General features: G+C 49.1%; 1 protein-coding gene across 1 annotated transcript in view; it reads left to right on the forward strand.

The window, feature by feature from the left end:
• The first annotated feature begins 1,195 nt into the window (after window positions 1-1,195).
• Window positions 1,196-22,869, forward strand: part of LOC148481454 (ficolin-1-like) — a 31,761-nt gene continuing 10,087 nt past the window's right edge. Inside the window, exons 1-7 of the mRNA XM_088453491.1 lie at window positions 1,196-1,307; window positions 3,239-3,352; window positions 3,785-3,838; window positions 12,449-12,484; window positions 14,116-14,142; window positions 17,691-17,818; window positions 22,602-22,731. Of these exons, the coding sequence (XP_088309617.1) occupies window positions 1,235-1,307; window positions 3,239-3,352; window positions 3,785-3,838; window positions 12,449-12,484; window positions 14,116-14,142; window positions 17,691-17,818; window positions 22,602-22,731 (562 nt within the window). The 5' untranslated portion in view covers window positions 1,196-1,234. The remainder of the gene's footprint in view (window positions 1,308-3,238; window positions 3,353-3,784; window positions 3,839-12,448; window positions 12,485-14,115; window positions 14,143-17,690; window positions 17,819-22,601; window positions 22,732-22,869) is intronic.

The raw sequence follows: 22,869 nt of genomic DNA on the forward strand, positions 1-22,869 counted from the left end.
AGACTGATTTTACGTCAGTCGCCACAAACGTCGTTGTTAGTATCTGCAGTAGTACCAGCCCCATGCTAGGTGCAGGACATAGGTCAGAAACAGCCTTCCCTTCCCCGTAAGCAGAAACTTGCTAAGAGATCTGTCCAATTAAGAATCAGGCCCTATGAGTGTGAGCTATGAGTTTGTGCTGTCTGTGTGTTACTGTTCTGTGTGTGTCTCAGGAAGGGAGCAGTCACAATTAAGCCCAAATGCTACTTTGCAGAGCCATGTACTGCCTGGCTCTGCACAATGTGTTAAATGTCCTACACTGTGTCATTCCATGCTTTCCGACTGTCAAATCCCGGCAAAGTACTAATGACAGGCGTCGACATCCCGACGCCTGTCACTAGACCTACGCCCAACACCCAGCATACCGATTGAAGGTAAACCCGGCGCAGACATCCACGCTAGGTTAGGGCTCACAGGGGGGACTTAGGGATATGCAGCCCCCCAGGAGGGTAAGGCTAGGGGAAGGGGGGGGTTAGGGTTAGGCACCCTCGTGGGGAGGTTATGGTTAGGCACCCCCCCCGGGAGACTTAGGTTTAGGCTGCAGGGAAGGGGGGGGGTTAGGTTTTGGCACATAGGGGGATGTTAGGATTAGGCCGGCCGGCGGTGAAACATACTGATTCCACTGAGAGCTCTACCAGTTTCCCGATAACTACTTTTTACAAACAGCAATATACTTATAAATAACACATTATGTATTTTTTTTTTCTCTATTTTATAAACTTTTGCTTCACTGTTTGAAGATGCAGTTTAGTTTAGTGCGTTTTAGAAGAAATAGGGAGTTTAAAATTTCATTTTCCAAATATCCAACATGCCAGTAGAGATTTGTGAGATAACAATTTTGTTCTCACTATCTGAAAGGTATTTAGCTTTATGCAGCTTTAGTTTCACATACAGTTCACATGGTCATTAAGGGACTAGAGATTTATCAAAGCTTGGACAGAGATAACGTACCAACCAATCAGCTTCTGCCATTTTACAGGCTGTGTTTTTAAAAAAAATGAGACTTAGGAGCTGATTGGTTGTCACTGTATTTCTCTCCAAGCTTTGATAAATCTATGGAATGAAACGGGAGGTGGGAGGTGAAAGGCAGGCGGAGGGAGGAATGACGGCTTGGACAACTCGCCTTCCTCATCACATCTGCTTTCTGCCTTAACCAGAACCAAATAACATTGCTGAGGAAGAACGGGCAGTCACCATGTGTTTCCTAATACGCACATTGCTTTGGCTAGTACTTGCTCTGTTCACTGGTGCAGAAGACACTTGCCCAGGTAAGCCAGGAGGAACATGTATAACATAGATATCTATTAAACATTAAGTGGGACTATGTATTTCTTGGTTACATCATCGTTGTGTCTGGTCATCCAGAAGAAACCAAAGTTGTGTAGGTAAGAAATGAAACAGAACTTTATTTAGAATTAAAATGTAATATAATATAATATGTCCATTTTAGGTGCATACAGGAGAAATATGGTCTACTTCTAGTTCATTGGACATGTGTGACTGATATTTGAAAAATATTTGTCTTTAGTTAAAACACTTTACAATTATTTGACTTTTATAATTTTTCTAGTCTGATTTTCTAAGGTATATACTGTCCTGGCGAGCACAGATGCTGGCACAGGACCCTCCCTCCTTCCCCCCAGCGGGTCATGGACTAAACCCCACCCCCTCGCTGCGATACAGACTACTAACCGCTCAGTGAGTAGTCTATGTCCTGGAGGGGGAGGGTAGGGGAGCAGTCTATGACCCGGAAGGGGGAAGTTCTTGTAGCGGCCCCCTAGTGTCCCTCCTGTGACGCCTATTTATACTGGTATAATGACAATTATTACATGTAACTAATTATAAAATATAAGATTGCTCTACAGTACCCACTAAAAGTTGTTTCTTTTAAACAATATTTTTATTAAGTTTTTGAAAGATTTAGAATAGGGATACAGAAAAGAAAAGAGGATAAAGGGGAAACAAAAAACAGCCATAAAATGTACATCGGTATACAAACTTACATATGGTCAGAATTATGAAATATACTAACATTTTTGCTACATTCAAAATTCAGATTCAGAATTGGAAGACTCCAAAACTGTAACATCTACGGTGTGCTATATATAGTAGAGTGTCCCTGATTTGCTCTATACTCCACCCATCAGAACCAACGCATATGAATAGAATTAACAGAGGAGGAGTAGTTACAATCTGATGTCTCAAATAAAAAATGCTTTTGAACTTTGGGCCTGGTTCAGAGCCGGACGCTCTGAACGAGCGCCTGCTCTGAATCAGGGCGTGGTTTTTTTTTTGCTAAGCGGCCTCGTGGACGCTCGCATAGCTGTGGGTTACCACGCACAGATTATGCGAGCGTCCATGATGATGGTCGCGATGGTCAAGACCATCGCGACCATCGGGCTTGCAGCGAGACCCTTGCAGTAGGGTCTCGTCTGCCGCAAGCCCTGGAGTGATTTTGGCTCTATCAGAGACAAAATCACTCCCACTGACATCACTAGTGATGTCAGTGGGGCCGGACCCAGGCCGTCTGGGCAGCCACACCCCCCGACACGCCCACCAAAGGGGGCGTGCTGTCACTCACCATCGACAGCATGCCCCCTTTGGTGCGAGACCCATAACGACGGCTACCCCGTCGTTATTCGGGTCTCGCGCATGCGCACTACGGAGGCGCCTCCGTCGTGCGCATGCGCATTTGGGCAACATCAACGGGGTCTGAATCAGGCCCTTTATTCACTATATTGGTCAGGTTAGGTATAGAGGCGCTCTTCCACATTTGAGTGATAGAAGCCTTTGTTGCTACTAGTATATGTCCCATAACATACCTATCGCCCCGGGAAATCCTCTCTGGATAGAAATGGAATAAACCTGTTAGAGGATCCGCCACAATACGTTTTCCCACTTAAGCACTTATCATTTAAAACTTATCGCCCAAACTAGCCGGAGTAAGGGACAAGACCAGAAAATATGCAGTAAATCTCCCATGCAACCACAATTTCTCCAACAATATTGTGATACTGAGGGCCAGATCTTATGTTGCCACTCTGGAGTAATTTGTAAAACATCTCTGAATGGTTTAAAAGTAGTTTCTTAATCACAGGTTATGCAGAGATGCATCATTCAATATATATATCCTCTGTTGTCATTTGTTTTGCTCCTCATTGTGTCTGATTATGACATTTTTCCTACATTTGGGTTACAGAAGTGAAGATTGTTGGAATAGGGAACTCCGACAAGTTGTCCATTATCAGAGGATGTCCTGGGTTTCCAGGATCTCCTGGGCAAAAAGGTGAAGCTGGTCAACCTGGGGAGCAAGGTGAGTATGAGGCCTTTCAGAAATATATGCATGAATCACAGTGGCAGGTTTTTATAAAAAATATGTTGGTTATTAGCATTTTCCTTGGTTTGTTTCTTCATGCTGCTATTAATAATGTATGATTCTGCAGAATTTCCACAGTGTGCTATGCCTACCACAGTCACATGAATTAGTGAGCAGAGAGGCCTTGGAATGCCCAAACTTCTGCAGGTGCGCCGAGAGCGGGTACTACTTACCCGGGCCGGCTCAGAAGCAGCAGTCTCTCTCCCTAGTCCAGCACACGCTGCGGTGTGCTGGGCTGCGGAGGGTCCAGGGAGGCTGCTGCTGGGCGCTTGGAAAGGTGGAGTGATTCTTATAAACGGACAAATTTGCCAGTAGCTGTCTATTGAGAATGGCAGGGCTTTATAATGCGGTTCACATATTTTTTTCTAGGAAAACAGGGACAAGCTGGATTTGCAGGGAAGACCGGACCCGTCGGCCAGAAAGGTTAGTGACTTGTAGGAGGTACAAAATGTGTGTACCTAGTTATTCCTCTCTTGTTGAAACAATAAGTCAATTTCGTTGAAAAGTGAAAAACAAACCATTATGCCGGCCATATTGATGTATAGTGTACTGTGGCAAGCAGCCAGACAGGCTCAAGTGGAGAGATAAAGTGGATAAGTTTCCCATAGCAACCAATCGGCATGTAACTTTCATTTATCTACCACTATCTATAAAATCAGTGTTATACCACTTTCACACAGAAAAACGTAAAAAACCCAGCTTTTACCACGCTTTTGACGCACAGGTTTTTTTTTGCCAATCCCAACCTGTATTCCCCTTAACACAGAAAAGCAAATTGCCGGGTCAAGCATTTGGACCCGATAATTTGCGAATAAACCTGAGTATTTTTTCTGTGCGAAGGGGTCAACCCGGGCCAAAATTTCCTGGGGTTTCGACCCTGTTTTTTCCGCAAATTACCGTGTCCAAATTTTCTCTCTTGAAGGCTTTATTCAACTCCCCCACAGACTGGTATGTTAAGATCTTGAAGAATTTCTGTTCTGTTTTGCGCAGTCTGTGTTATATACAGAATTGTAGCAGTAGTAGTGCAATAAAATTTTATAAAGCTGAGTATACACCTGACAGATATATCTGCAGATGACGGTTGTTCATACACACTGAACAGCTATCATCTGTGTCTGCTGCGGGTCCCGATGCCCAGGGGGCATGTCCGCCCCCTCCTTGCGGCTGCCGCTGTGTTTGTACGGGTTCTTCGGACATACCGGTTCATCGGCTGTGTAGCACAGCCAATGCGATATCGCATGTACACACTGCCCGACGGGCAGCAGATACATTGACCAATGTACCCAGCCTTAGTCCTGCAGCCAAACAAATCGTGACATTGTTGTAGATTTACAATACAATTACTGTTCTGTGTATTCTTCAGGGCAGCTTTAATTATAGTACCAGCGGTAGCCTTGTATCAGGGGGAAAGTACCAGCGGTAACCTTGTACCAGGGGAAAAGTACCAGCGGTAGCCTTGTACCAGGGGGAAAGTACCAGCGGTAGCCTTGTACCAGGGGGAAAGTACCAGCGGTAGCCTTGTACCAGGGGGAAAGTACCAGTGGTAAACGTGTACCAGGGGGAAAGTACCAGCGGTAGCCTTGTACCAGGGGGAAAGTACCAGCGGTAGCCTTGTACCAGGGGGAAAGTACCAGTGGTAAACGTGTACCAGGGGGAAAGTACCAGCGGTAGCCTTGTACCAGGGGGAAAGTACCAGCGGTAGCCTTGTACCAGGGGGAAAGTACCAGCGGTAGCCTTGTACCAGGGGGAAAGTACCAGCGGTAACCTTGTACCAGGGGGAAAGTACCAGCGGTAACCGTGTACCAGGGGGAAAGTACCAGCGGTAGCCTTGTACCAGGGATAAAGTACCAGCGGTAGCCTTGTACCAGGGGGAAGGTACCAGCGGTAAACATGTACCAGGGGGAAAGTACCAGCGGTAGCCTTGTACCAGGGGGAAAGTACCAGCGGTAAACATGTACCAGGGGGAAAGTACCAGCGGTAGCCTTGTACCAGGGGGAAAGTACCAGCGGTAGCCTTGTACCAGGGGGAAAGTACCAGCGGTAACTGTGTGCCAGGGGGAAAGTACCAGCGGTAGCCTTGTACCAGGGGGAAAGTACCAGAGGTAGCCTTGTACCAGGAGGAAAGTACCAGCGGTAGCCTTGTACCAGGAGGAAAGTACCAGCGGTAGCCTTGCACCAGGGGGAAAGTACCAGCGGTAGCCTTGCACCAGGGGGAAAGTACCAGCGGTAGCCTTGTACCAGGGGGAAAGTACCAGCGGTAGCCTTGCACCAGGGGGAAAGTACCAGCGGTAAACATGTACCAGGGGGAAAGTACCAGCGGTAGCCTTGTACCAGGGGGAAAGTACCAGCGGTAACCGTGTACCAGGGGGAAAGTACCAGCGGTAGCCTTGTACCAGGGGGAAAGTACCAGCGGTAGCCTTGCACCAGGGGGAAAGTACCAGCGGTAGCCTTGCACCAGGGGGAAAGTACCAGCGGTAGCCTTGTACCAGGGGGAAAGTACCAGCGGTAGCCTTGTACCAGGGGGAAAGTACCAGCGGTAGCCTTGTACCAGGGGGAAAGTACCAGCGGTAGCCTTGTACCAGGGGGAAAGTACCAGCGGTAGCCTTGTACCAGGGGGAAAGTACCAGCGGTAACCGTGTACCAGGGGGAAAGTACCAGCGGTAACCGTGTACCAGGGGGAAAGTACCAGCGGTAACCTTGTACCAGGCGGAAAGTACCAGCGGTAGCCTTGTACCAGGGGGAAAATATGAGATATGGTAAGAACTTACCCTTGTTATCTCTATTTCTACGAAGTCCATAGGGTTCCACAGGATACCTTGGGGTATAGGTGTGACGTCAGTCGCAGGGCACCAAAGAGTTAAGCTTTCAGCCTCCCAGGATGCACTAGGTCCCCCTCCTATACCCCGCCCCCGGGCCAAGGCACCTCAGTTAGTTACCAAGCCATAGGCCGGAGGAGGAGAAGGAAGAGAGAGAACAAAGATCTGGACACATACAAGAATCACATTCTCACCAGAGGGAGACGGAAAACCGGTGACCAGAGCAAAGCCCATCTGCAGCACAGGTGCGACAGGGCGGGAGTCCTGTGGAACCCTATGGACTTCGTAGAAATAGAGATAACAAGGGTAAGTTCTTACCATATCTCATATTTTCTACTTCAGGGTCCATAGGGTATCCACAGGATACCTTGGGGATGTCCCAAAGCAGTATCCTTTAAGGGTGGGGACGCTCCTGTGCAGAAAGGAGAATCCGCCGCCCGAAGGAAGCATCCTGAGAGGCGAAGGTGTCAAACCTGTAATACCTCACGAAGGTATGGACAGAAGACCACGTAGCAGCCTTGCAGATCTGAACTGCCGAGGCACCACGTCGAGCTGCCCACGAAGGACCCACAGACCTAGTGGAATGAGCCTTCAGAGAAGGAGGGACCGGTAGGCCTTCATGAAGATAAGCTTCAGAAATAGCCATACGGATCCAGGCTGCCAAAGTTTGCTTTGAAGCAGGCCAACCCTTTTTACGGAAGCCAAAGAGGACAAACAAAGCGTCCGACTTCCTAAACGAAGAAGTGCGGTCAACATAAGTCCTTAAGGCCCGCACAACATCCAAAGAGGCCTCACCCACGGAAAGACCCGGTGAGTTAAAGGCCGGAACAACTATTTCCTCGTTAATATGAAACTGGGAAATAACTTTGGGAAGAAACTCGGGCCGAGTGCGGAGCACTGCCCTGTTCCCATAAAAAACCAAGAAAGGGGGTCTACAAGAAAGGGCCCCTAACTCAGAAACACGTCTGGCCGAAGCAATGGCCAGAAGGAAAACAGTCTTAGCTGTTAGCCATTTAAGATCCACTGAGCCCAGTGGTTCAAACGGCGGTCCTTGGAGAGCCCTCAGGACCACAGCCAAATCCCAAGGCGCCACAGGTGGAACAAAGGGCGGCTGAATGCGGAGAACACCCTGCATAAAGGTGCGCACATCCGGGATTGTAGCAATCCTACGGTGAAACCAGACAGATAGGGCCGAAACCTGTACCTTCAAAGAAGCAAGGCGAAGCCCATGATCTAGTCCCGCTTGCAGGAAGGCGAGAATCCGAGACAGACGAAACTCCCGCGGTGCATAACCTCTCGGTCGACACCACTGGAAGAACGTATGCCACACGCGATGGTATATCCTCGCGGAAGACGGTTTCCGAGCTCGTAACATGGTACGCACCACAGAGCTGGAAAACCCCCGGGACCTCAGCATGGCCGTCTCAACAGCCACGCCGTCAAAGACAGCCGAGTCAGGTCCGGGTGAAGGCAAGGACCCTGAGACAGAAGGTCCGGTCGTAGCGGCAACCGCAGAGGAATGTCCACGGACAGACCCTGAAGGTCTGAGAACCAGTGCCGTCTGGGCCACGCGGGAGCTATCAACAGGAGCGTCCCTCCTTCCTGTTTGAATTTCCGGATTACCCGTGGAAGAAGGGAGACCGGAGGGAACAGGTATGCGAACCGGAACGTCCACCGGACGGACAGAGCATCCACCAGAGACGCCCCTTCGTCTCTTGTGCGAGACCCGTACACCGGCAACTTGTTGTTGTGCCGGGACGCCATGAGGTCGATTTCTGGAAGACCCCACCTGTCCACCAGTAGTTGAAAAACGTCCGGGTGCAGGGACCATTCCCCCGGATGAACGTCCTGGCGACTTAGAAAGTCCGCCTCCCAATTGAGCACTCCCGGGATGAAGACCGCTGATATGGCCGGAAGATTGCGCTCCGCCCAAACCAGGATCCGAGAGACCTCTACGAGAGCCGCCCGACTGCGAGTTCCTCCTTGCCTGTTTATGTAGGCCACGGTGGTAGCGTTGTCCGACTGGACCTGCACCGGGCGACCCTGGAGAAACCGCTGTGCCTGCTGGAGAGCATTGAAGACCGCACGGAGTTCCAAGATATTTATTGGAAGCTCCGCTTCTGTCGGCGTCCACCTGCCCTGGAACAAGTGTGGACCCGAAACTGCTCCCCAGCCCCGAAGACTGGCGTCCGTTGTCAACCGGACCCAATTTGGAACCCAGAACGGACATCCCTTGTTGAGGTGGGTCGTCTGTAACCACCACGTAAGGGACAGGCGAACCTCCTGGGTGAGCACAATCGTCTGGGACTTCAGAGACTGAGTCAGCCCGTTCCACTTGGACAGGATCAGGTGCTGCAGAGGTCTGGAGTGAAACTGGGCGTATTCCACCATGTCGAACACCGACACCATGGAGCCCAGTAACCTCATCGCCGAGTGTAAGGACACCCGGCGGCTGTGCAGACAACTGCGCACCCTTGACTGTAAAGCAGAGATCTTGTCCTCCGTCACGAAGATCCTTTGCTGTCCCGAGTCCAATAAGGCTCCAAGATGCAGAATCCTCCGAGACGGGATTAGAGTGGACTTCTGCCAGTTGATTAGCCAGCCGTGCCGTTGCAGCAGTGCAATGGTCAGGTCCAAGTGGCGTAACAGGAGCTCTGGAGATCCTGCCACCAATAACAGGTCGTCCAAATACGGCAACATGCGGACTCCCTGCAGCCGCAGAGAAGCCGCCATGACCGCCATCACCTTGGTGAAAACACGTGGTGCTGTTGCCAGGCCAAAAGGTAACGCCCGAAACTGGAAGTGGTCGCTGCTGATTGCAAACCTGAGGAACTGTTGATGGCGCCAAAGAATAGGGACATGCAGGTAAGCGTCCTGTATGTCCAATGACACCAAGTAGTCCCCAGGTTCCAGCGCCAGAATGATGGACCGTAGGGTCTCCATCCGAAACTTCGGGACCCGCAAAGACTTGTTGAGTGCTTTGAGGTTGAGAATCGGACGATATGACCCATTGGGTTTCTGTACCAAAAATAGATTTGAATAGAAACCCTGGCCCCTCTGGGAGAATGGAACCGCCACTATAACTCCAGCCTGGAGCATAGTGTGCAATACCTTCCGCAGCTCCGTAGCCTTGTTCCGGTCTGATGGGAGACCCGTGGTGAAGAAGCGAGCCGGGGGTCTGTGCCGGAAGGAGAGGGCGTATCCGTGGGAAACCACCTCCAGAACCCAAGTGTCTGTCGTAGTGGTCGACCAACACTGGGCGAACTGTAGCAGGCGGCCTCCCACCCTGGGATCCCCCAAAGGGAGGCCCGGACCGTCAGGCCGCAGGCTTGCCATCTGGCTTGGGGGCCGGACGTCTGGTACTCCATGCCTGCTTCCGGGGCTTGACCGATTTCTTAGGGCCAGCCTGTCGAGGAAACGACTGTGGTTTGGGCCTGCCCTGGGCCCTAGATGACCGAAAGGACGATGGTCCCGAACCAGAAGGAGCAGCGGCCGACGGGAGACAGGCAGATTTGGCTGCCGCCAGCGTGGCCACAATCTTATCCAGATCCGGACCGAAGAGAACTTCTCCGGTAAACGGCAACGCTTCCAGACCTTTCTTGGAATCTGCGTCCGCCTTCCAGGATCGCAGCCACAAGGTGCGACGAGCAGCTACCGCTGCTGAAGAAATTCTAGACACCAGAGTACTAATGTCTAGAGCCGCCTCGTTGATGTAGGTGGCCGAATCACGGAGATTGCCAATCAACTCCGCCTGATCGGCCGGACAGTCGGATTCAAAAGAAGCCTCTAATGAATCCGCCCAGCGCTCCATCGCTCTGGCAACCCAGCAAATGGCCATAGCCGGCCGTGCTGCCCCCCCTGCAAGGGAATAAGCGGACTTCAGGCAGATTTCTACCTTGCGGTCCGTAGCATCCTTAAGGGAGGACATGGATGGCATCGGCAATGTGGCACTACGGACAAGACGGGTCACGTGAGAATCCACCTGTGGAGGGGATTCCCACTTCGCAAAATAATTATCCGCGAACGGATAAGCCACCGCCAGGCGTCTCTGCGGCTGGTATCTTTTGCCAGGTTGTTTCCACGCCTCCTCTAAATGGTCCACCAACTGACCCGAAAGAGGAAAGACTGTGGCATCGCCCTTCACATCTTTGAAAAAGGCATACTTAGATTTAGCCGCTGGGGGAACTTCGTCCTCAATCACCAAGGCTGTGCGGACCGCCCGAATAAGTCCAGGAATATATACTTTGGACTTAGCATCAGCGTCCTTAGTATGGAGAGGTTCCTGATCGTAAGGATCTAGAATCTCCCCATCATCAGACGTCCCTTCGTCATCCTCATAAGGAGCGGACAGAGACGCCACCGGCCTTTTATGAGACCGCATCACAGACTCCCCTTGCAACACATCCGACAAGTGCTGTACAGAACTCGTCAGGGAGTTAACCCACGCTGGCTCCTGAGAACCCGGGAGCGGGGAAATAGGGAGACTGTGGGGTACCACCAATTGTCGTGGGAACCCCTGCATGGGTGACGACACCACAGACTGCTGGGACAAACCCATCGGAGTAAACGCGGGCTGCGGAGCTAACTGGCCCACTAAAGCTGTTAACGCCTGAGCGAAACAAGCCCAGGGCGGCTCCTGTACCGGTGCTGTAACCGTAATAGGCCGCGCCATGGACAAACACTGCCGGCAAAGGCCCTCCGCGCTACCCTCCCCCTCCGCTAACGGTACTTTGCACGTGGTACACTGTAGCCGGAGGGGAAAATCACTTTCAGACATGATGGCACCACGTATGTGACCTCTCTCACCAATTAAGTATTAAATAGGCGAGAGACCACCCTGCAGCACCGCACCGCAAGGGCTTTAGCAGAAAGAACAGGGACAGTAATAAAGCCGACAGTTTAGAGAAGAAAAGATTACAGGCAGCAGCGCTAGCACAGTCACATACAATGCAGAAAAATAACAATTCCTGCACTAACAGCGCTGATCACTCAACTACACAGACACAGGGCCTGGTAGGACACAGCGCTGCATACACAGACCTGACCACAGCGGAGGAGAGGTATGCGGGGGGACCCAGACCACGATGCTTCCGTCCAGCGCTTCCAGCAGCGTTCACCATGCGTTCTGGAGAAGATGGCCGCCGAGGAGCAGAGAGGAGGCTGGCCTGGGGGAGGAGCGCTGCCACAGGACCAGTCGGCAACATGCAGAGAGGGCTGTGTGCAGCGGGGGAGGCGCCGGCTGTGAGACAGGGAAGGCGCGCTCCTCTGGCATGCATTTAACCCCTGGGACGCCGCAGCGCTACCGCTCTGCTGCGGTCCGCTGTCCCAGGGGGTAGTGGAAGCGCAGGTTGGTCGCCTGGCTCCACGCTGCAGCCAGTCCCCAGGGAGCCCCCTGCCTGGGGACTTAGGACCATGTGATCAGCGGGGACCCACCGCGGGACCCCGCTGCTTACCTCTGTCCCCCTTGAATCCGGCCATGGTCCGGAGCATCTGGGGTCACCGCTAGCTGTGACCCCAGACGCCCACCAGCATCCCCGGATCAGTACCGGCGTTCTGGTACCGGCGGGGTGTAGGGAAGACAGCATGGACGTCAGGACTGACTGTCCATGCTGTTCATCCAGATGTGCAGCCACAGCTGCATGAAGAATAAGCTTCAGGGGCTCTTCTAGCCCCCACTCCAACAGGTGCACCCGACTCCGGCCGGGCACCAAACTAAACTGAGGTGCCTTGGCCCGGGGGCGGGGTATAGGAGGGGGACCTAGTGCATCCTGGGAGGCTGAAAGCTTAACTCTTTGGTGCCCTGCGACTGACGTCACACCTATACCCCAAGGTATCCTGTGGATACCCTATGGACCCTGAAGTAGAAAGTACCAGCGGTAGCCTTGTAACAGGGGGAAAGTACCAGCGGTAGCCGTGGACCAGGGGGAAAGTACCAGCGGTAGCCTTGTACCAGGGGGAAAGTACCAGCGGTAGCCTTGTACCAGGGGGAAAGTACCAGCGGTAGCCTTGTACCAGGGGGAAAGTACCAGCGGTAACCGTGTACCAGGGGGAAAGTACCAGCGGTAGCCTTGTACCAGTCAGGGAAAACGAGGAGACAAAACAATGTTTATAATGATTTGGTTGTTTGCCAAGGAAAAGATAATATCACAAGACAGAAACTTGAAATATGTTCTTGGCTGTTGATGGGTTGAATTAATATTATAATTTTCTTGTGACAGGTGAAATCGGTGACCCAGGAGAAAAGGGTAAAACAGGTGAGCTACTCACTTTATACAAACTATATACTGCAACTTTTGTGTTACTATTATTGTTATTCATTTTTTATTTGCGTTGCAATATATTGTTTTCTGTGCATTATTATGCCTTTATTATCTCAGCACATTGAAGTTGTCTGTGTACTGGTCGCATGTGTACACCGCAAGCAATTTATTTAGCGCAAGTCTGCAGAATCGAATTTTAGCCATGCAAAATGAATTGTTTTACCGCAGACAGGGACACCCGAATTTCGGGCCTTGCACCCTGATCGATGATGTTTTTGCCACGTCTAAACATATTTTCGAGAAGAAATAGATTCATGAACGCACATCATGCAATGTAAAGAAAAATTCAAAGTGTAACATTGCCACACGTGAAATGATGGCTGTCCTGGTGTCCCATTACTGGTAGAACCCATCAAGGATGTTGGATCCACAAGTGCAGAATATAGACAACCTAACCTGTGGGCAGCATGGAGGCACAGTGATTAACATTGCTGCCTCACTGCACTGATGCCATGGGCTCATTTGCAAACGGGGACCTATCTGTGTGGCGTTTGCATGTTCTCTCCGTGTTTGCGCAGGTTTCCTCCTGGGTACTCCGGCTTCCTCCAACCATCTAAAATATGGATAGGTTAATTGGCTTCAGACCTAGAACATGAACCCTACTGTATGCATGTGTGCGTGTGAGAGAGAGATACATTTACAGGGGTATTCAATATGGGTGCGATAACATCGTTTTTGCATTAATATCGCAATTATGACGTCATTATCGCAGGTTTGACTTTTACACCGTATTCAATTTCAAAGACTTATCGCAGTTTTGACAAGTCTTTGATAAATAACGGTGATAACTTTTCACCATTGAATAGGTGTCGAAAAAAAGTGCAGAATTGGGGTTTAGGGGTGCAGGCTTAAAAAAAATAGCCTGCACCCCTGAGAATGACATTTAAAAAAGAACTGTGTCAAAAAAAGTAAAAAAAAAAAAATAGAGACACCCCAAAAAATTAACTTAAAAATTGGGGTGCAAAAAAAAAAAAAATGCTAAAAAAATGTTTAACAATAGGGAAATAGGTTCAGGGCTATTCTGCATGTATGCGGCAGGTGTTTTCTAGAATAGAATTATAGTGGCAGGTGCACAAATGCAGAATTTTAAAAAATTTACTTTAGGGACATCAAAATATGTTAGTACCCATTTTCATGTACCCCAAATTTGATGGGACCACTTAAAAAAATGAAAAAAATAACCTAAGTGCTCTTCTGCATCACTTCTTCAATGTCGGGAAAAAAACACCTGCTGCGGCTATTTAAATCCCTGACTTTCAATTAAAGGCTAAAACGGGGGTACCCATAGTGTTCCCCCATGTTTTTACAACTTTAGGGGGGTCTTACAATTATTTTAAGGAAAAATTCGTAACTTTACGTAAATCCAACTTCGGAGTTTCCCGTTTTCGTTAATTTTAAGTCTGGTGCGGGAGCGCGCACCAGACTTAACGCAGAAAAAAACTCTGATATGAAACGTTAACTTCGGCAGTGAAGTTAACGTTTCATATTGAATACCCCTCATAGAGATATAAATTATACAGATCTATTAATTATTTACAGTTAACAGACTGATGTTTTGTCAACAGGAGAGGCAGCAGTTATGTCATCATACGGTAAGTGGAACATTTAAATTACCATTTTTTTTTTTTTTTACCATGTTAACAATGAGTAAGATTTTAAAAAAAATACTATAGTAAATATGTGTGTGTGTGTGTATATATATATATATATATATATATATATATAATGAGTCAGCTGAGATATGATCTAGGATTGGTAAATATGCTCATTTATGGTTGTACTACACATCCTATTGTAGATGTATTTGTGCACACAAGAGGCTTTGCGGTCCTATTGAGAGAAGATACTGTTAAATAAAGTGTGTCATCTTCTAGCAGGTCACCGATACTGTACTTCCATCTTCCAATAGGACTAGCAAAAAGGGGCTATGTTTTGAGATGAAGGGCTTGATTCAGAGTCGTACGCTAATGCAAACACATTTGCAAATTTTGCCGTTTAGCAATTGCTAAAATATGCCAATGCACAAGCTGGCGGATTTTGTATTGAGACGCTCACCGGAGCCCTCACAGCTGCCCGCAACTGTGTACACGAATGCAGCATTGGAGGCAGATCCTGAAAACATGGACTGAGTCTATGGTACCCGGTAAATGAGACTCTGAAACGTTGTTCTCTGCGTGCACGATCACAGACGCTGGCTAGTACACGCCCAAAAATTGGCCACCGACACAACCGCGTTTTGGGTCAGAACTCCCCCCATTACCACCCACGAAACGGTCTCTTCTTGTCAATCAATTGTAATTGAATCATCACACCGAACTCAGTCACAATTCATTCACCGCGCGTGTGCAATGTGGCTGTGACTCATATGCAGACCACCGATAGTCGCTCAAATCAGACCCTATACTGCGGCCATGGGAAAGCACGAGCATTACAGCGGAACTACATGTCCAACAATAACACATTTACCTCAGATGGCCACAAGCATTAGACATTTATTCATGATTTATTAGTTATATGTTTTACATCAAGAACTCTCTATTTAAAGCCATTCATACGGCTATCGGGTGACTGAGTAACAGTCGGGAAGCCGACGGACGACATCCCGACCACCGGCTTCCCGACTATCTAATCCTGGCAAGGTACTAATGACAGGCGTCGAAATCCCGACGCCTGTCATTAGACCTATGCCGGGAACCTGACACCCGGCTTACCGATCGAAGATAAGCCGGGCGCGGACAGCTGCGGGTTGGCGTTTGGGGGAGGGTTAGGTTAGGGGCTCCCTGGGGGGACTTAGGGTTAGGCACCCCCCCCCGGGAGGTTAGGGTTAGGTTAGGGGAAGAGGGGATTAGGGATAGGCACCCCCGGGGGGAGGTTAGGGTAAGACGGTATACAATCGGGAAGCCGGCTGCCTTAATACCGACAGCTGGCTTCCCGACTGTCATATCCCAGCGAGGGTGAAATGCCCGGCGTCTAGATGTAAACGCCCGACATTTCCCCGACGCCGGGAGACAGGTGCCTGGCATCCCGATCAAAGGGATGCCGGGCACCACGAGCGGACAGCCGCGGGGGGGTTAGGTTTAGGGCACCCGGGGGGGATTTATGGTTAGGCACCCCTTCGGGAGGGTTAGGCTAGGGGGAGGGAGGATTAGGCACCCCCGGGGGGGACTTAGGGTTAGGCACCCCCCCGGGGGCCTTAGGTTTAGGCAGCGGGGAAGGGGGGGTTAGGCACTTAGAGGGGGGATTAGGGTTAGGCACTTGGGGGAGAGGTTAGGGTTAGGCAACCCTAAGGAGGGTTAGGTTAGTTTATACTTACCTTAGCAACGATCGTGATTTCCAGCGCTGTCGGCCTTCCGCTGCCAGGCACTGCCGGGAATCCAACCATGCGGCCGGCGGTATTTCATACCGATTCCGGGTTAGACACCCCCCCCAGGAGACTTATGGTTAGGCTGTGGGCAAGGGGGGGTTAGGTTTAGGCACTTAGAGGGGGGTTAGGCACTTGGGGGGGAGGTTAGGCTCCCCTAAAGGAGGGTTACGGGGTAAAAAAGGTTAGCGATACTTACCTTTTGTAGCTTCAGGATTTTCACCCCTGCCGGGCTTCGGTCGGCAGTAAATCATACTGAGTCCGTTTATAGTGCTTGTGCGTTTTTCTGCCTGAGCCTACACTGACGCAGCTAGTTCTGTGTCTGCTCGTGACCCATTCCGCATACACCCAAACAGACGAAGGGGTACATTTACTACAGGTCAGTTTTGGGTCTAAACTGGTTAATGCGATGACAAAGAGACACCACGCTGTGTGTCCCCTGCTATAGCATAACCCCCCCCTCCCGGCTCGTTCAGCCCGGTGCTGGTTAGGGGGAACCCCGTGCCGTTTAGTAGCCTTCATTATTTGTGAATATTTGTTCATCCCAAAATGGCTGCTGCCACTGGGCCAGGTTCAGAGATGTACGCGACTGGCACCACAGCGGCAAATTTGGACACAGTCGCTGTGCAAAAATATACGCGTGTCGCAGCCGCTGTGATCTGTATCGAGATGCCCATCCAAACGACTGCGTATAAAGACGCAGCTCGGTCACAGATCAGTCGATTATCAGACTGTCGCGTAACCCCATGATCGCGCCGAATGGCCAATGGGACTGGGACGTGTTTTTTCTGCATATGGGATTGCAGTTGCAGTCAGAGACACACCCCGAAAACGGTTGTGACACTCCTGCGTTTTCGTCGCCACCCCCTGTTGCCGCCCACAAATAGTCTCCTCCTATCAATCCCTATGCGAATAAATCCTCACTGTGAGCGAAGGCGGTAATGAAAAGCGCATTGCGACTCATACCACCTATAGTCGCTCAACTGCATAAGCTTCGCCATTGCGACCGCCTCTGAATCAGGTCCACCGTCTGTAACCGACAAGTCTAAAGGGGCGATTCAATGGGTGCGAGGTAAAACACCTGAAAACCCTGCTGAGCGTAAATAAAAATATTGAAAAAAATTATACTTACCTGTCCGGGGGTCTCAGCAGCTCCCGTTGGCCTCCCCTCCATCTTGTCACTGTGGAGGGGGGCTGCTGGGAGTCTCCGGGGGCTGCTGGGAGATGTAGTTCTCCAAGGGGAGGGGGGGGATCTCTTACACCGGGGGTCACTCATGCAGTCAAACACTTACCCTGCTGCAGAAGAGCCAGCTCCTGACATTGGATGCAGAAGACACCGCTTCGGAAGATGAGTAATTAAGGACTAATTAAGCTAACTGGAACTTCCAATTGCTTAACTGGTCCGCAGGGGGGTGCCACCGGGGTCCTAGAACAAGTCCCACTGATTTTTCCTAAAATTAACAATTTAAGGAAAAATGTGACTTGCTCTGGAGGTGCGAGAAAAAAAAAGACCACCGGGTCCCATTTTCAGTCCCATAAATGAATAGCAAAACCCTGCGGCTGCGGGAAAAACCTGGCGCCGTGGGATTTTTTACATTTCCCACCCGCAATTGAATTCCCAGATAAGTTTTTATTTCTTTTAAATATATACAGGACCTTATTTATTGTGCAATAGCAGTTTAGCTGTTGGAGTTTAATGGAATATATGTGAATTAGTAAGCAATCTGCATGAAGTTATGCTGTACAACTGGTAAATGTTTATTGCTCTTTATCCTTCAGCTGCGAAAAACTGCAAGGAACTACTGGACCAGGGGGAAATACTAAGTGACTGGTACACAATATACCCAGAGGATCACAAGCCTCTAAAGGTCCTCTGTGATATGCATACTGATGGAGGAGGCTGGGTAGTAAGTCTTCAGCAAATACCTGATCACGGTGTCATTTAGGACAGCATATAGTAGTAGCCAATGGTGTCAACACATTCCTTTAATGTGGGGAATTGCGCAAGGCTCATCAAACAGGAGGCAAAACGTGACCAACTTGAATATTGAAGCCCATTCTCTGTTTTATACACGGTTATGTAGAAATGGCAATCTATGAGGTTGTATTCCACAGCAATACATTATTGCACCAGTTATTGCATCAGCTGTGTTCAAACTAATCCACAGCAGTACATTGTTGCACCAATTGTGTACAGGCTAATCCACAGCAGTACATTGTTGCGCCAGTTGTGTACAGGCTAATCCACAGCAGTACATTGTTGCACCAGTTGTGTACAGGCTAATCCACAGCAGTACATTATTGCACCAGTTGTGTACAGGCTAATCCACAGCAGTACATTATTGCACCAGTTGTGTACAGGCTAATCCACAGCAGTACATTAATGCACCAGTTGTGTACAGACTAATCCACAGCAGTACATTATTGCACCAGTTGTGTACAGACTAATCCACAGCAGTACATTGTTGCACCAGTTGTGTACAGACTAATCCACAGCAGTACATTGTTGCACCAGTTGTGTACAGACTAATCCACAGCAGTACATTATTGCACCAGTTGTGTACAGACTAATCCACAGCAGTACATTGTTGCACCAGTTGTGTACAGACTAATCCACAGCAGTACATTGTTGCACCAGTTGTGTACAGACTAATCCACAGCAGTACATTATTGCACCAGTTGTGTACAGACTAATCCACAGCAGTACATTGTTGCGCCAGTTGTGTACAGGCTAATCCACAGCAGTACATTGTTGCACCAGTTGTGTACAGGCTAATCCACAGCAGTACATTATTGCACCAGTTGTGTACAGGCTAATCCACAGCAGTACATTAATGCACCAGTTGTGTACAGACTAATCCACAGCAGTACATTATTGCACCAGTTGTGTACAGACTAATCCACAGCAGTACATTATTGCTCCAATTGTGTACAAGATAATCCACAGCAGTACATTATTGCACCAGTTTTGTACAGGCTAATCCATTCACAGCAGTACATTATTGCACCAGTTGTGTACAGACTAATCCACAGCAGTACATTATTGCACCAGTTGTGTACAGACTAATTCACAGCAGTACATTGTTGCACCAGTTGTGTACAGACTAATTCACAGCAGTACATTATTGCACCAGTTGTGTACAGGCTAATCCACAGCAGTACATTATTGCACCAGTTGTGTACAGGCTAATCCACAGCAGTACATTAATGCACCAGTTGTGTACAGACTAATCCACAGCAGTACATTATTGCACCAGTTGTGTACAGACTAATCCACAGCAGTACATTGTTGCACCAGTTGTGTACAGACTAATCCACAGCAGTACATTGTTGCACCAGTTGTGTACAGACTAATCCACAGCAGTACATTATTGCACCAGTTGTGTACAGACTAATCCACAGCAGTACATTGTTGCACCAGTTGTGTACAGACTAATCCACAGCAGTACATTGTTGCACCAGTTGTGTACAGACTAATCCACAGCAGTACATTATTGCACCAGTTGTGTACAGACTAATCCACAGCAGTACATTGTTGCGCCAGTTGTGTACAGGCTAATCCACAGCAGTACATTGTTGCACCAGTTGTGTACAGGCTAATCCACAGCAGTACATTATTGCACCAGTTGTGTACAGGCTAATCCACAGCAGTACATTAATGCACCAGTTGTGTACAGACTAATCCACAGCAGTACATTATTGCACCAGTTGTGTACAGACTAATCCACAGCAGTACATTATTGCTCCAATTGTGTACAAGATAATCCACAGCAGTACATTATTGCACCAGTTTTGTACAGGCTAATCCATTCACAGCAGTACATTATTGCACCAGTTGTGTACAGACTAATCCACAGCAGTACATTATTGCACCAGTTGTGTACAGACTAATTCACAGCAGTACATTGTTGCACCAGTTGTGTACAGACTAATTCACAGCAGTACATTATTGCACCAGTTGTGTACAGACTAATTCACAGCAGTACATTATTGCTCCAATTGTGTACAGACTAATCCACAGCAGTACATTATTGCTCCAATTGTGTACAAGATAATCCACAGCAGTACATTATTGCACCAGTTTTGTACAGGCTTATACATTCACAGCAGTACATTATCGTACCAGTTGAATTTGTACTAATCCACAGCAGTACATTATCGTACCAGTTGAATTTGTACTAATCCACAGCAGTACATTACCCATATTGTGACTAATCTACAGCAGTACAGTATTTCACCAGTTGTGTTTGGATTTAGTACATTTTTGCACCAGTTCAGGATTCTTTTTAACTAGTTCTTGGCAAAACTGGAGGCTTTTACATATACCCTGCAAGGACCAATAAAGCTCTTGTGGACTACATCAATTGTACACAACAGATTTTTTTGGCCCACTTTGGCCTCATACTGTCAAAAAAGTACTTTTTTTGTAAGCCTTGAGGCAGCAATTTTTGAAAACGGCATCAAAAGTTGTTTTACCATGTGCACTTTCACAACCTGTGCTCTCATAGATCTGCCACAGCAAATACTTGAACATTGCTGATTGTGCACCGTGGAGTTGCATACTGTGAACTGAGGGGTCAATTCAGACCCGGACGCTAAGCTGTGCTCTCTCGCAGCCAAAAGGGGCTGGGTATGCAAATTCCGCGATCGCACTGTCTGGTATAAGGACCCCCTCTATGTCTTAGAGAGCGACGGCAGAGTGAGCGCACGCCGGTATAAAGACGCCCACTTTTCTTTCTTAGCACACGTCATCTCCAGGAAGTGTATGATTGATCAGAACCATCGAGAGCCATCGGAGCTGCTCGCAGCACTCGAGGTAGACCCTACCCCACCGCAAGCACTGCGATCACTGCAGGCTGAAATACAACCAAGTTGCATGTACAATGACGCTTCTTTGCTAATTATGCACACCCATAAGACGCCGTTTTGACGCCCAGACACGCCTGCATTCGCAGCACCACTCCCCCGTTCACAAGCACCTTCCCGTTACCACCCACAAACGGCGCTATCTGTCACTCAAAATAGTGTCCAGTCTGTGTACTACGAGCGCACGATTCCTGGACGCAATGACTGATTCGCGCATGCGTATTCTGAAGCATGCGCAGACAGGCAACAATTGCCCATAGCGTGCATCCGCGGCTTAGCGTCCGGGTCTGAATCAGGCCCTGAAACTTTACCAAAGTTAGTGCTACATATGTACCAACCTTCATACAAATTTTCTTCAAAATCGGCGATGGTCAAGTGGGTCCGATTTTCAAAATAGGTCCACTTGACATGGGATGACCCCACTATACAGCCCCCCCCCCACCTGCATGCTAGTTGTCTGTTGGATGGATGTATCAGGCAGTGAAACAATAGAAGTGGACCAATGCAGATGTTGCCCATAGCAACCAATCAGCTTGTACCTAACATTTTATAAAATCTACTTGATAAATGCTACCTCTAAATGGATTGGTTGCTATGGGCGATTCTGGGAGATCTTCACTCTTTTCACTGCTTGATACACCACCCTCTAAAGTTTTCCACCCCTCGGCTTCTTAGCCCGTTACTTATTTAACTCTAATTTTCTCATCCTTCCACTGTATAATGATCCTTTCGGGGTGTGATGGCTATATGCCTTGATTTGAAGGATGCCAACATCTCTGTGATATGTATAATCGTGAGTTCGGGATACCAGCATGACGGGTCACACAGCCAGAGTGGTAGTTTCACCTAGTCAGACTTGTGGAGAGACATAGGGCTCTATTCAGAGGCGGCCGTACGGTCTACGACCGCACGGCCGCCTCGATGTTTGTCTAGTGCGCATGTGCACGAGGGAGCCGGCTCCCTCGTGCGCTTGCGTGAGACCCGCTACGACCGACAGCGCTGGTCGTAGCGGGTCTCTTTCCAAAGGGGGCGAGCTGTCGATGTTGATTGACAGCTCGCCCCGTTTGGAAGGCGGGCCGGGGGGGGTGGCATCCCAAACGGAGGCGTTCCCATGGGAACGCCTACTGTTTGGGGGAGGCCCCACTGACATCACTAGTGATGTCAGTGGAGAGCTTCCGGCTCAAACAGAGCCAGAAGCTCTCCGGGGCTTACGACAAGCGAGACCCTACCCTAGGGTCTCGTCGTAAGCCCCGATGACCATCGCGACCATCACCGGAGCAGTCGTTAGAGCTGTGGGTGTTAACCCACAGCCTAACGACCGCAACAGAGGCGGGCGGTCAGGATGCAAGTGGCCGCCCGGTTTCTGAGCGACCGCTTGCATCCTCCGACCGCCTCTGAATGAGGCCCATAGTCTTCCAGTCATAAATGGGGTAGATTTACAACCAATCAGATTGTAGCTATCATTTTCTAGGATGCAATAGAGAAATGATAGGACATCTCATCTCATTGGTTGCTATTGGCAACACCACTTTTCAGTTTTAGAAGCGTTAATAAATCTACCCCATAGACTAACCTGCAATACAGTATGCAGAATAACTTCCCGTAATGTGTCACATCAGAAACAGTAGGAAGAGAACCAAAGGGGTGAAAGTATCAGCAGAGATGAATGGAATCCGAGGCTTCTGGTCACCACCACTGTACTAGATAAGGTTTTTCTGTTATTTCTCAATTAGCTCTTATTTATCAGAATTTAATTCCCAGTGCTATAAAGAGAGCTGAAAACTGGACCAAAAAAGTCCCCCACAGTTCTTCTCCTTGCTGTAGGTTTTCCAGAGGCGCTGGGATGGCTCCGTGGACTTTCTACGTGATTGGGATTCCTACAAGAAAGGGTTTGGCAGCCGCCTGAATGAGTTCTGGTTGGGAAATGATAATCTTCACATATTGACATCATCAGGTAATGATCACTTTGGCTGCTCAAGTTGGTGAGAGTGTGTTGGTAATAAGGCGCAGATTAAGCACAAAGATGCCTGGCGCGGCTCACACATATCGGTCCTCCGTCTTTTGCCTTTTTATCCAGTTTAACGTCTCAGTC

Source organism: Taudactylus pleione, unplaced genomic scaffold (genome assembly GCF_031769625.1).
Source record: "Taudactylus pleione unplaced genomic scaffold, aTauple2 ptg000579l, whole genome shotgun sequence".
NCBI classification, from domain to species: Eukaryota; Metazoa; Chordata; class Amphibia; order Anura; family Myobatrachidae; genus Taudactylus; species Taudactylus pleione.